This window comes from Rhineura floridana, chromosome 3 (assembly GCF_030035675.1).
Source record: "Rhineura floridana isolate rRhiFlo1 chromosome 3, rRhiFlo1.hap2, whole genome shotgun sequence".
Lineage (NCBI taxonomy): Eukaryota > Metazoa > Chordata > Lepidosauria > Squamata > Rhineuridae > Rhineura > Rhineura floridana.
In genome coordinates, this window is record NC_084482.1 from 139484478 (window position 1) to 139498671 (window position 14194).

The 14194-nt window shown below is 39.9% G+C and overlaps 1 protein-coding gene across 2 annotated transcripts in view; it reads left to right on the forward strand.

Annotated features, from left to right (window-relative positions):
- Nucleotides 1-14194, forward strand: part of TSEN2 (tRNA splicing endonuclease subunit 2) — a 22308-nt gene continuing 8114 nt past the window's right edge. The window contains exons 1-9 of one of the 2 annotated variants that reach the window (XM_061618100.1): nucleotides 1-267; nucleotides 2578-2796; nucleotides 3896-3977; nucleotides 4443-4479; nucleotides 4988-5474; nucleotides 6217-6294; nucleotides 7351-7401; nucleotides 8172-8310; nucleotides 10113-10149. In XM_061618100.1, coding sequence (XP_061474084.1) covers nucleotides 2608-2796; nucleotides 3896-3977; nucleotides 4443-4479; nucleotides 4988-5474; nucleotides 6217-6294; nucleotides 7351-7401; nucleotides 8172-8310; nucleotides 10113-10149 — 1100 coding nt within the window. In that variant the 5' untranslated portion in view covers nucleotides 1-267; nucleotides 2578-2607. The remainder of the gene's footprint in view (nucleotides 268-2577; nucleotides 2797-3895; nucleotides 3978-4442; nucleotides 4480-4987; nucleotides 5475-6216; nucleotides 6295-7350; nucleotides 7402-8171; nucleotides 8311-10112; nucleotides 10150-14194) is intronic. The other variant, XM_061618099.1, reaches the window with a different exon arrangement.

Below are 14194 nucleotides of genomic sequence, written 5' to 3' on the forward strand. Positions count from 1 at the left end.
GGGCACGTCCTTCTTCCGTCGCCGTAGTGGATTCAGAGGAGTCCTTTTTCCCGTTCTCCATGCGTGGCGGGGAATTAGCTGTACCAGCCTGTGCTTCTTGTCGCTGCTTGGATTCAGGTCGCTGCTAGTGGCCAGAAAGGTGCCTTGTTAATCTTCTTTGCAGAGGGGAGAAAAAGCCAGTCAGGGGCGTGTTTGCTACGAGCTTATATCGGGGGCTGTCAAAATGTTCTCCCTCCTTTTTGTTTGTATGGGAGAAGTGGAGCTTGTGTGAGTATCCTTTTGCTCCCCGCATTGTTTTTGAAAGGAAGGTTGTAAAAAGTGAAAAACCCAAGAACTCGGAATGGAACCTCTTCCCCGGCCTCCAGGGAAGATGCCAGCCAGCACTGCCTAGCTGCTGGGGGGATATTGCACTTAAGAGAAAGGGTTCTGGACGTGGTTTTTTTTGGGGGGGGGAAGAGACTGCAGAAACGGTCCATCTCCAAGGCCCTTTCGTTGTGTGTGTGTGTGTGTGTGTGTGTGTGTACTTAGGAGAGTGTTCCTGTGGGAAAATCTCTTTTTGTCATCAGTTTAGGGAGGTGAAAAGGATAACAGGAGAGAAAACCAAGCATCCGGGGATCCTTCTGTGTCCCCCTTTTCCCCAAATCCAAAAGTGCTAGTGATTTCTTTGCCTGGGTTTTTTATTTTATATGTTAAAGAAGACATTGCTTTACTCACTAAGAGGGAGAACTTTATAGTTAAGTGTATATTCCACTTTCCAATAAAAAAGCCTGTCTGAGTGGTTTACAAGATTACTTACAACATCAGCAGAAATAATAAAATATTTTAAATATATACACAATCTTAGAAGTAAATTAACAGCATAAATGAGATAAAAACTCAGAGATCACAGATCTTAGAAAATTTGGCAAAACTAGGTAGGTCTTCAACAACTGCATAAAAATTTCAGTGGAGTGGGCACAGTAGATCTGTCTTGGTTGGGAGAGACTTCTGTAATAAAGGTGCAACTGCAAGAAAAGCCAGGATAGTCTTGCCATATTGGTGGCAGTGGCGACATCATCATCATCCAATTATTTAATTATTTGGGAGAAGAGAAATAATGGGAGAAGGCAGTTGCTTGGTTTGTTGAATATCCTCATTTTGTGTTTGGGGGAAGGGCCCATAACTTAGTGATATGCTACAGACTTATGCATAAATTCCTAAATTCAGTCACTGGTATCTCCAGTTAAAGGGGTCTGGGCAGCAGGTCTGGAGAAGACTTTGGAGAGCTAATCAGTAGACCAGCCTTTCCCAACCAGTGTGCCTCCAGATGTTGTTGGACCACAATTCCCATCTTTCCTGACCATTGGCAATGCTGGCTGAGGCTGATGGGAGTTGTGGTCCAACAACATCTGGAGGCACACTAGTTGGGAAAGGCTGCAGTAGACAGTATTGAGCTAGAATGACCTGACTTGGTATAAAGCAGCTTTGTGTGCTCAGATGTGCAGAAGCCCTCCTTTCTCCCTCCAAACCTGTTTCGTTTTGTATGAGTTAAAAAGGGGTTCCAAAGTAGTAAACATTCTTTTGATTTTGGGAATGACTTGGGGGGGGGGAGGTAAAGAGCAAGAAGACAAGCATCTATTACAAAACTTGCCTCCAACTTGTGAGGGGCAATGGAGGTATCTGTCAGGATCCCTTTTCTGTTTGCCAGCATATTTAGGGTTTGGATATATGTGGGACTCTCTTGTCTGTACTAAGGGGACAAACACCTGGCTTAGAAGCTTGCCCATATGTGTGAGTGGGAGTAGACACAACGCAGGGGATGGAGTTCGAAGTACCATTGCTTTTGGAGACTTCCAGCCTCTATTGAGAAAAAGAATTGTCAAGGTACCCCATACTGGGGAGTATTTTACAACTTAAGAAACAACTAAATAAATACCCAAAGAAAGCTCAAGAAAATGAGCTGAGGCACTTGATAGAGAGGAGACTGTAAGTGCTTCCTCCCCACCCCAAAAAATCCCGTGTCTGGACAGGGGCCAGAGCCCTTCCCAAATATTTATGTTGTAATTTAGTTTGTTTTTAGTACAAAGACCATGAGAAAATACTGCCTTAATTCTCTACCCTTTTGATATCCCATCTCTTATGGTCTTGTAATGTGTTAGGCCTTTGGGGGGGGTCTGTGTTACCTAAGGTAAATTGATTATAAGGCCAGGATCTACCTGGGTCTCCACCAAGAAGTAACCCGAGGAAGCTGCAATGATCTGGAACAACAAATGGCAGGTGGGGGGAGCAGACCTGCAGGAATGTTAAGACGATGAATCTGATGAGTTATTCTATATGTGTTTGCAAATCAAGGCAGGGGCATTTATGTCCCACAGACAGTCTGAGTTATTATTTATTATTAAATTTATATAAAACCCTCCCAGAAGGACCCCAAGGCAGCAACTGGTATTCTTCTGCCTTTGCTTCCATGAAATTAATGGGTCTGACCAATTCGAGGAAAAGAATGGCTTAAGTGGTCTATCAAGCATCCTTAATAAGCATCTGGCTTTTAAAAATAAATATTTCACAGGTTTTTTTCATTCTGCTGTTTGTCCTTAGATGACTGTTAAAGTAGAAGAATAGCACACAATGGCAGAAGCAATTTTCCATCCTCCCAAAAGGAAGAAAAGAGTATATGAATCATACAATTCTCCATTCCCTATTTCTTCCTCCGAAGAAGGCATTTATGGAAGAGATTACAGAATATGCCAGGCTGAAATTATAAACAACAATGTAATTGTGAAGAATCCTGAAGATATAGAACAGCTGTATAGTAAGGTAGTCTTACCTGCTGTGTCTGTCTGTCTAATGCATGACACTTCCGACTGTTAAAATATTCACCTTTGATGCTGACACAATGGATTTTTTTAGGTAATGAATATTCCTACCAAAACCCACCAAATGAATCAATTCTTAATCTAAAATACTCTGTGTGAGTGAATGAGTGAGTGAGAGATTTAAAGCAGTCAAATAAATATTGTATTTCTATCAAGAAAGCATCAGCAGCAAAATAAGATTTATACTTGCATGTACTGTACTATACTGGACTGAATGTTTCGCAGAGGCTTGCTAGTGTGAGGTGCAGGTGAAGAGATAGGGAAATTCAAGCTGTGTGTTTGGGAAGAAGTCTGGCTTCAGAGGCTTTTTGTTCTGTCATTGTGCTGTAATGATATCTACCTCCTCCTTTTCCACCTTCTATAGGTGGGGAGGACAAAGGAAACATAAGAACAGCTCTGCTGGATCAGGCCAAAGGCCCATCTGGTGCAGCATCCTGTTTTCACAGTGGCCGAACAGATGCCCATGGGAGGCCTGGAAACAGAGCCTCTTTCAGCACTCTCCCCACTGTAATTCCCAGTAACTGACATTCAGAGGCCTGCTGCCTCCAACAATGGAGGTAGAACGTAGCCTTACCCTCCATGAATTTGTCTAATCCTCTTTTAAGCCACCCAAGCTGGTGGCCATCACTGTTTGTGGGATCAAATTCCATAGTTTAACTTCGTTGTTGTTGTTGTTATGTGCCTTCAACTATGAACTGTGTAAAGAAGTATTTTCTTTTGTCTGTCCTGAATCTTCCAACATACAGCGTCATGGGATGTCCTAGTGTTATGTAAGTGGGAGAAAAACTTTCTCCATTCTACGTGGAGGGTAACTAGTCTTCAGCATGAGAGTAACTCTGGGTTCAAAGGGCTTGTGTTTATTGGCTGGCTTTCGCACATGTTGGCAGCTTTCTAGTTTAGAAAGGTATAATGATGTATATGATCAATAATGTAAAGAATATCAAATATGTAACTAAATTCCATCAGAAGGTACAGGATCAGTTTGCTATGTGTTGAATTGATTATCACCTGTTAGTGACACTGATGTCTTGTTTTTCTAGGGATTTTTTGGGAAAGGTATTCTTTCCAGAAGTCGGCCAGAATACAGTATTTCAGATCCTGTGTTGGTTGCTAAGTGGCAAGGTAAATTAGTCTGATATTGAAATAAAGGCATAAGAGACCTGGTGTCCTGTATCCGAATGCCTGTCCATAAGAAAATGTTGCCATTCACATAACTGGAGCCATCCCACATTTATGTTTCTGATATCAGCTTGAAGTTAATTGTGCATTACAGGGGAATAATATTTATAGAAACCATGCAGTCTATAATACCCCTTCTCTTCCCATTTAGCTATAGCTCTCAGCAGTGTCATATGGTTACCTAACAGAATCAAAGGAGAGCACACTAGTGATAACCTTTGCTGCCATTTATGGCAAACTTGAAAAATGCCAAACTTGAAACACAGCAGGGCTTTGAATGCGGCGGTAGCTCTGCCACTCCACTCCACTCCTCTCAGACAGGGGTTTAGATTGCCCTGTGTGTTAACTTTCTGATACATTGAATATTTATGTGGAATCAAAAATGAACCATTTTGTTTTTCATTGCAGATGTCGGGTTAAACATGCCTATAATTTCATCAAGAAAGTAAGTGCAGCTTTTTTTGCTGTGTCAACAGCTTGAACTACAACTAATTTGGCAATCAATAGTGAAGTTGTTGTTTGTTGGGGGTCATTAATGTAACACCTGCAAAGGGCTTCCCTGCCACCCACAGGATCCCCTCCACTGCTGAAATTAGGCTTGAAAGAATCATGTAGCCAATATAAAAGGTTGTGGTGTGTGCTTGGTTGCAGGTTGTGTTATGTGATGCCCACGGCAGTTTCTCTGGTTTGCAAATACGCCCACAGTTTCTCCCGAAAAGGCTGGCAACTCCAGTTTTAATTACTAACATTCTGAAAGTAAGAAATGTGAGATAATATTTCGCTGCTTGAAAAAAATCATTTTAAAAAATCTTGCGTGCTAAATAAATAAATTGGGGATATAGCTGAGAAGCTGCAGAAAGGTGAACACTTCTGTATTGTGTACATTGTTGGATTGTTGTGTGTTGGTTAAAAGACTCTGGGTCCTGCAAGTCTGTGCTTCCCTTTGATTCCAGGTACCAGTGTCATGTAGAATGGGCGAAAAGTCTTATGCAGGAGCAAGGACTGGATGACTGCACAATTAACACGGCCATTCTGAATTACACTCGGCCCCTTAATCTGAGAGGAGAAGCTGCGCAACTTAGTGAGTCTCAGGATGAGGCAATCCCCAAAATGGAGGGTGTTGAAGATGAACCAAAGTGTTTTGTGACTCCTTCTGAAACAAATGGGGATAAAGGAGCCTGCTTGGAAGGTGATCCACTTGTTGACCCACTAGCCAAGTATGGGTCTAACAGACTGGATATAACAGGCTCTAAAACTGTTGCTAAAACTTACTTGGCAACACAGTGTCCCTTCAGTATGCATCACAGCTGCAAGCAAGATGACTGTATTAAACAAGGATCTCACATTTTGATCAATAAAGGCTGTAATGATGAGTATGTGTTAATCCAAGAAGAAGAATCGAATTTGTGTCTGAAAGAGGAAGCAAGTGAGAAATCGCATGTAAGATCACAAAGTAGCCTATTTTTGGGGGGGTAACTTTTGTAAACAAAGAGTATTAAAAAACTCATTTTGCCTTTTTATAGATATATCTTACATAAGCAGTAAGTCATCATTTATCCCTTTTTTCTGAGTCTCTGAAACCACTTAGGTGAACTGTAATCAGCAAGGCATCATTTGAAAGCCTATATGGCATGTATGCAGAAACGACAGGCTAATTTAACAAAAGTCACACGTGAATCTTGGAATTTCGGTTCTAAGGTCACCTAGATCCCTGGCCTGCCTAAGGCGCATCAGAGCAAATAAGCCAGTGTCATACAGGGTGCCAAACAGAGGTGGAGAAATTTTCAGGAATGGTGAGTCAGAGATTTTTATGGGAGAAAGGGAACAGAATATCATGTTGGCATGCCCTTAGCTAGTGCTAAATAAATGGCATAGATATTTTTGGTGCCTGCTAAAACTTTTTTTTGTTTAAACAAGCCTGCCAAGACATGTAAAGTCAACATGTATTTTAATATGTAATTTTATAATCTATATATTTTTTAAAACTACTGGTTTTATTTTGAACGTTGTTAGGCTAACTTTTTTTCACATCTGATTTTATCAGTAATTTTAACGTATATTTTATGTAAACCACTTAGAGATTTTGATGATTAAGTGGTATATAAATCCAAATAAATAAATAAGTAAATAAATAAATGTTTTGATTGCTACTTTGTAACTTTGGTTTCTTCCTTTTTTGCAGTTAATCAAAAAAGAAAAGTTAGTGTGCAGAAGGAATCCATTTAGGATTTTTGAATATTTGCAGCTCAGTCTAGAGGAGGTAAGTTTGGAATATTGTCATGTTTAGTAATCCACCAATGTAAACATAAACCTGTATGTTGGCAGGGTTTTTTCCCCAGGTATTTGCACTATTTTAATATTTTGTTTTTTAAAATGGTAGTGTGGATAAGCTTTATAAGAAGAAATCTTATAAATTTAAGTTTTGCAGAATCCCAGCCTTCCCAGGTATGTGTCATTAGAGCAGCCATGTAATATGTTGCCCAGCACATGCTGCCATTGTGGGAGGACTGATCTTTAATCTCGTTCAAAGTAACTGGCTCGTATTACTGATAAACGGTGATATCTGCCATCAGCTCTGAGGCTGTTACAAGTCCTTTTTTACTTGTCTAGTGTCCCAGGCAGCTCCTTCATGGTTCTCAGGCTGTCACTGCCCAAGTCTGACCTAGTTCATTTGTACCTCTCCTTTCATTTTGGAAAATGTGTTCCCTGCCATTTCCCCCCTCTTCCTTCAGCAGTTCACTCCTGCCTAGAATTAATGAACACATACCCGGTAGTGAGGTTTTTTTAAAGGAGTATTTCCATCCCAAGGCTAAGCTCTATTCTGTTGCAATGTGGATATTGCTAGGATTGACAACATAAGTAGTAAAACTCACAATCTCCTGAAGGGCCCTCTCTCAAAAGACCCTGAATAATTTTGTTGCTGCTGTTCAGTTCTCCGTTTTTTCAGTGGAACTTGCTGAGGAGAAATTCCTGCAGGATTGTGCTGGTTGTGTAGATGGATTACAGTGTAATCCTATGTATATCTACTCAGAAGAAAGCATATACACAATCACAGCCTCAGATGTATTGTACCTAGATGGGAAGGGTTTTTTTATTTTGGGATTCAGCAATCCTATTCTCATTGATGAAGGTACTGCTTGTAGTATTAGATTTAATTAAAATTACAAGATTGCCTTTAAATAGGATATCCTGGAAGCAAATAGCATTTTTCACTCCCCCTCTTTTTTTGCTCATACTGTGCAGAACATGTCAGTGCCAACACTCTGTATTAATGTATATAAAACAAAATAATTCTATTTACTGTTTTGTGTTTTAGGCTTTTTTCTTGGTCTATGCTCTGGGATGTTTAAGTATTTGTTACAATGAGGTAAGATTATGCCTTTGGTCAGTAGTATTAAGTTGTGTGTGAGTGATATGTTGCCTTAGATATTGCTTGTTAGCACAAAACAATGAATGCTTAGCCAGTTTCCAAGGCCTGTGCCAAGGCTGCATAATTTTTCCTTCTTTTGTAATCTCTTGTTTACTGCATAAATGTAGACAGTCTTGGGTACAAGCATGCATTAGTTATGTATGTCTATTGAACTCTGTGGGTTTTACTTCTCTATAAATGCGCATAGCATTGGGTTGTAAGTTCTGTTCATTTTAGTGGACTTAAGTGGGTATAATGGTATGTTCGATTTTGTATAATACTGCAAGAATACAATTTTATTTCCCAACAAAGATTTTGCTTTGTGAAGTTGAGTGGCAGCAAAACTGGTGAAAGAAGCATGTAGAGAGACTTTATTGCTGAAATAAAAATAGTGTGTGGTTTTGATTTTTTTTAAAAAATCCACAGTTTAGTCTTCATTACTGACTGCTGATCTCCCTCGACGATGCCCCGAAGAACTTTTATAGCTCTGGAGTTTTTAATAGCTTTAGGTAAACCATAACTGAAAAGCTAGATGGCATTTATGTTTAGCCTTGTATAACTAATGTCACTTTTGGCTTCTGTCTCATTTGTGTGTTTTCACAGTTTGAATGGAATAGCTGATGAAATACACAGTTCTAGGCATACCTAGGATGGTTAACTTAGCTGCCAATAATAGTAGGCTGTTTTTGTATGCTGTAATTATGTGAAGCAACTGGTTGTGTTTTTAGGCACCTTTATCTATTCTGAAGCTATGGGAAGTTTTTAGTGAAGCACAACCCACATTTAAGGCTACTTACATGGCATATCACTATTTCCGTTGCAAAGGATGGGTCCCTAAAGTTGGCCTGAAATATGGATCTGATCTCTGTGAGTATTTTTCTTTCATTGTTTGCATCTAGTGATGATAGTTTTCAACCGAGTCAAAAGTAAGTGATTAGCCCTCAGGTCTTATCTGGAAATTGACTACACAATTTTGGCCTACGTGCATGTGATGTTGCCTGTGCAGGCCATACTCCATAAGTGCTATCCTTATAATGATGTGCGGGGATGACAGAGGCAACAAACTTGTGGAGGTAGAGGGAATGGGCAGGTGCTTTCACATTCCCCCTCCATGTGATGGCCAGATTGCTGTTGCCCAAACTGCCTCATAGATAGTCTTTATGAGATCATTTCCAGAACTTCTTGATAGCTGACACCATTATACCAAATAGCGCAGATTGCAATATGCAGGAGAGACTGCACAGTGGAATTGAGTGATGAAATGGATATGGCAATGATGAAAGCAGCTAGAGTTCTTTTTGGCTCGGCTAAACTTTTCACAGTAAGCAAATGAGTTATTAACGTTATTTATGAGGCCTGGTTTTGTCAGCCTGGTCCCCAGCTTAATTAGTCTATTGCTCATGGCCTTTTTTTGTTTGTTTTGCAAATGTGCTGCACATTCAGTTATGTGTAGCTTACTTGGATATTGAGTATTATGCCCTTGTCTTGGGGCTCCTGTTCTTTGTTGACTTGTTTAAATAATAGATGTGCATACTGCAGTAATTTTAAAATGTTTAATTGATGGCCCGCTGTCATCAGTCAGAGTGAAATGCTTTGTACCATAGGCAAAAAAGAGCCTGGAAATCTATTGGAGGTGTTTATTATTTAGATTATGGAGCACGTTTAATATACAAAGCTCTTTACAATTGTTCTTTTGTTAATCTTTCCCAATGCCCCCTTAAAGCCTTTGAACATGGTAAGTGAGCCCCCAGTCATTTCTCTGAGTCAGTCCTAGTTGAGATTTAACTACCATAAGCTACTTTCACTATCTCCTTTCTAAGAGGAGCAAACCCAGTGAGGTAGTGGTCTGAATAAGGATTAATTATTTCCCTCTCTGAACACAAATGGTGGATGAAGAATGTGTGACATTTGTCCAATAAGAGATAATTTCACTTGTGTTGTAGTCTGGGGGACCAAACAGCTGCTAATAACTCTTATCAGAGTCGATTACTTTATTAATCACTTGGCAGCATCAACTGTAGTGGATTGGCTGAGTGCGCTCTAATTATGTTGATGGATATAGTTACTGCTCTGGATTCCTATTTGTCCACTTTCAGGCTTTGAGTGGAGCTGGTGCAGTTCTGTTCCCAGCAGCATTGACAGTCATTAGCTCTGCAAGTTATGTCCCCAGATTGTGTGCATGCAGCTGTGACCTCCTCTGCATGTTTCTCGTCTAGACTGAGAACCTCCTCTAGGAGCAGGTGCAGGCTTGATATGATGGTTGCCAAGGAGCGGAGCAGGATAAGGCTGGATTTAGTCCATCTCTCTTTGAATAAATGGCTGTGGCTATTTTCAGATCCTTATGCATTAGGTGTGCCTAGTTGAATTAGAGTGTAAGGGATTCATGTTTGTTTTCTGAAGGTGACTGTACAAGTGATTACAAGTTGCGTTATTCTGAGTGACCTGATAAGTATTTGTATTTATCATGAATACCTTCGCCTCCCAGTTGTGGTTAGAATAATAATAATAATAAATAATTTAAAAAAACAGATCTTACTATATTATGGTTTAGATTTTCAAAGTTGAGTCATGGAAAAGCCACAAGTCCTACCCTAATATGATTCAAAATGAAGAAAGCCTGACATTTCTAGTAAGTTCTTTTCTTGTTTGTTCTTTTCTTCCCATTACAGTGTTGTATCGAAAAGGTCCTCCTTTTTACCATGCCAGGTATAGCATTCAGATTTAGATATAATAAGTATTTGCTTATGTGTTTTGCTTCATTTGTGCATCATTAACATCAAAGAGAACATGATCCCATTCGGAACGAACGCAGGAGATTGACATGTTTAATAAGCACACTGAGGTCCAAAACGAGTTTGACTGCATCTTTTCCTTAGTGGAACTTGCTAGATATCTCACAGTGACCCTGAAGAAACATTGTGAGTTGTGGTGGCTTGATGAAGGAATATGGGTAATTCTATGACAATGTCAACCTACAGATCCATGTTTCATTTTTATGCTGGGAGGAAGGGCGGGATACAAATTAAATAAATAAATAGCTAACATATTCTACATCATTTTAAATATAATTTCCCAAGGTTTCATTATCTGGCATTAGTTTTTCAAAATGACATTTTACACATGAATAAAACAACCAGAAGTGTGGCATGCAAGATGACTCAGAATCCCCCCCCCCGATCTTCAGTTAGACCTCTCTAAGAAAATAGACAATAGGTTAATGGCCCTTTATTGTATAGATAGTTTTGCTTTCTCATTTGATAAACTGAAAATAAAATTTATGTTAGGAACAGAATCAGGTGAGCTTAGTACAATACAACTTATGTTGGTTGAGCATGTTACATTGATCACAGAAACATACTGCCATCCCCTCAACAAATGAAAAAAAAATTAAACTTTATCCTCTTCTTTTAGCATTAAGATATTACCTGAAATGTTTTATATGCAACAGTTCTTGTGACCAGCATAACTCCATAATGTACAACTTACACAGTATAAGTGTGTTGTCTTGTGTGTCATTTAAATACCTTTTTAGGACTGTCATAATTCCTTTCCTGAGAATTTAATATTTAATTAATTGATTAATTAATTAATTGTGTGATTTATACCCCGCCTTTCCTCCCAGCAGGAGCCCATTATTAGGCCTATTATTTGTACCATACCAGTGGTTCCCAAACTTTTTCCCCCATGGACCACTTGAAAATTGCTGATGGTCATGATGGACCACTAAATGATTTTTCTGCTTGTTGTAGCCCCATGCTCTTAAAAAGCTTACAGTCTGAAAGACAAGTCAGAGGGTGGACACATGTTATTGCTTTTAGAAGAAAGATAATGCAATTATATGTTAATATATTTAATATTAGATAACTTTTTAAGTTAATTATCAGTAAATGTCAACCTGGGTATGGTTAGAAAAGTGTAGAATTGATATTTCTCTACTAGACCCTTCAGCTCCTTTCTTGAAGCATGTAGAAGCTTCTACAGTAGGGCCCCGCTTTACGTCGTTCTGCTTTACGGCGCTTCGTTCATGCAGCGGTTTTCAATTAGTGAAAGGCCCCGCTCTTACAGCGCTTGTTCCACTAATACGGCGGGGATTTTCCATCGCTTGCCATTTTGACGTCATTTTTGCGCGACGCAGCCCATTAAAGTCTATGGGCCCCTGCTTTACGGCGATTTCCGCTGGGGGCCTGGTCCCTAACCCGCCATATTAGCGGGGCCCTACTGTATCAGCTTCATCTCAAATGTATCAAGGAGTCAGGCCTGTCCTGACTGGATCTTTCCAGAAACGGTGCATAGGTGGGCTCATCTAGAGATACAAAAATTCACCTCAGGAACTGAAGGTCTCTTGCCTTACCTCAGGTAACAGTGCAACCCTGTAAGAGGTTGAAGGCAGCCTTGAGCACACATGATTTTTTAAGACAGTTTAAAATAAACACCACGTAATGCCCCTATGGGAAAAGTGATTATCCTGAAAGAAGGTGCAGAAGCAAAAACATCCACAGAAGTACTTGTGTCAGTTGGCAACTTCGTTATTGTTGAGTTTGAGACAGGGAAACTGAAAAGAACATTTGTTATGAAAACAAAATTTGTTGTGAAAATTTGTTTGATCGTTAATATGAAATCCTCTTCTTTAGAAAGGGGACTTCCATAACATTTGCTTTCCTTGCAAATGATGATAAATGTTGGGCTGAAAAGAAACAAATCATTAGGGTGTTGCCACAGCTGAGTGTAAATTCCTGTGGGCATTACAGTTTCCCATATGGACTTTCTACTGACCTGGAACTTGTGAATGTTCATATGCACATGGTCTTGCTTTGGAGGCAATTATTTGTGGGTTTCTGTCTATGAATTGTCATATGTTAGTTGGTTATGTCGGTCACAGGTCATTCGCCAGAAAACCTTTTTTTCACAGTCTCCAATGAACATGATCATGTTTGATACTTGCCTATGAAACATTAGCTCTTTACATATATTACTGCAGATGGAATTTTTAAATTATTATTTATACTTTTGGAGAATTAAATTATTCAAGTTACAGATATATTCTTGAGGATGCAAAACTGTTACATTGGTGACATCTTTTAAAACACAATAAAAATAAAGCATTTAAACTACCTGTAACATACTTCTTGATTATTTTTGAACATCAATCCAGTTAACAAATAAATATTTAATATTTGTTGGAGTTCAAATAATATTTGCCAAAACACAAAATATTATATAAACATAAGAACATAAGAAGAGCCTGCTGGATCAGGCCAGTGGCCCATCTAGTCCAGCATCCTGTTCTCACAGTGGCCAACCAGGTGCCTGGGGGAAGCCCGCAAGCAGGACCCGAGTGCAAGAACACTCTCCCCTCCTGAGGCTTCCGGCAACTGGGTTTCAGAAGCATGCTGCCTCTGACTAGGGTGGCAGAGCACAGCCATCATGGCTAGTAGCCATTGATAGCCCTGTCCTCCATGAATTTGTCTAATCTTCTTTTAAAGCCGTCCAAGCTAGTGGCCATTACTGCATCTTGTGGGAGCAAATTCCATAGTTTAACTATGCGCTGAGTAAAGAAGTACTTCCTTTTGTCTGTCCTGAATCTTCCAACATTCAGCTTCTTTGAATGTCCACGAGTTCTAGTATTATGAGAGAGGGAGAAGAACTTTTCTCTATCCACTTTCTCAATGCCATGCATAATTTTATACACTTCTATCATGTCTCCTCTGACCCGCCTTTTCCCTAAACTAAAAAGCCCCAAATGCTGCAACCTTTCCTCGTAAGGGAGTCGCTCCATCCCCTTGATCATTCTGGTTGCCCTCTTCTGAACCTTTTCCAACTCTATAATATCCTTTTTGAGATGAGGCGACCAGAACTGTAAACAGTATTCCAAATGCGGCCGCACCATAGATTTATACAATGGCATTATGATATCGGCTGTTTTATTTTCAATACCTTTCCTAATTATCGCTAGCATGGAATCTGCCTTTTTCACAGCTGCCGCACACTGGGTCGACATTTTCATCGTGCTGTCCACTACAACCCTGAGGTCTCTCTCCTGGTCGGTCACCGCCAGTTCAGACCCCATGAGCGTATATGTGAAATTCAGATTTTTTGCTCCAATATGCATAATTTTACACTTGTTTATATTGAATTGCATTTGCCATTTTTCTGCCCATTCACTCAGTTTGGAGAGGTCTTTTTGGAGCTCTTCGCAATCCCTTTTTGTTTGAACAACCCTGAACAATTTAGTGTCATCAGCAAACTTGGCCACTTCACTGCTCACTCCTAATTCTAGGTCATTAATGAACAAGTTGAAAAGTACAGGTCCCAATACCGATCCTTGAGGGACTCCACTTTCTACAGCCCTCCATTGGGAGAACTGTCCGTTTATTCCTACTCTCTGCTTTCTGCTTCTTAACCAATTCCTTATCCACAAGAGGACCTCTCCTCTTATTCCATGACTGCTAAGCTTCCTCAGAAGCCTTTGGTGAGGTACCTTGTCAAACGCTTTTTGAAAGTCTAAGTACACTATGTCCACTGGATCACCTCTATCTATATGCTTGTTGACACTCTCAAAGAATTCTAATAGGTTACTGAGACAGGACTTTCCCTTGCAGAAGCCATGCTGGCTCTGCTTCAGCAAGGCTTGTTCTTCTATGTGCTTAGTTAATCTAGCTTTAATAATACTTTCTACCAGTTTTCCAGGGACAGAAGTTAAGCTAACTGGCCTGTAATTTCCGGGATCCCCTCTGGATCCCTTTTTGAAGAT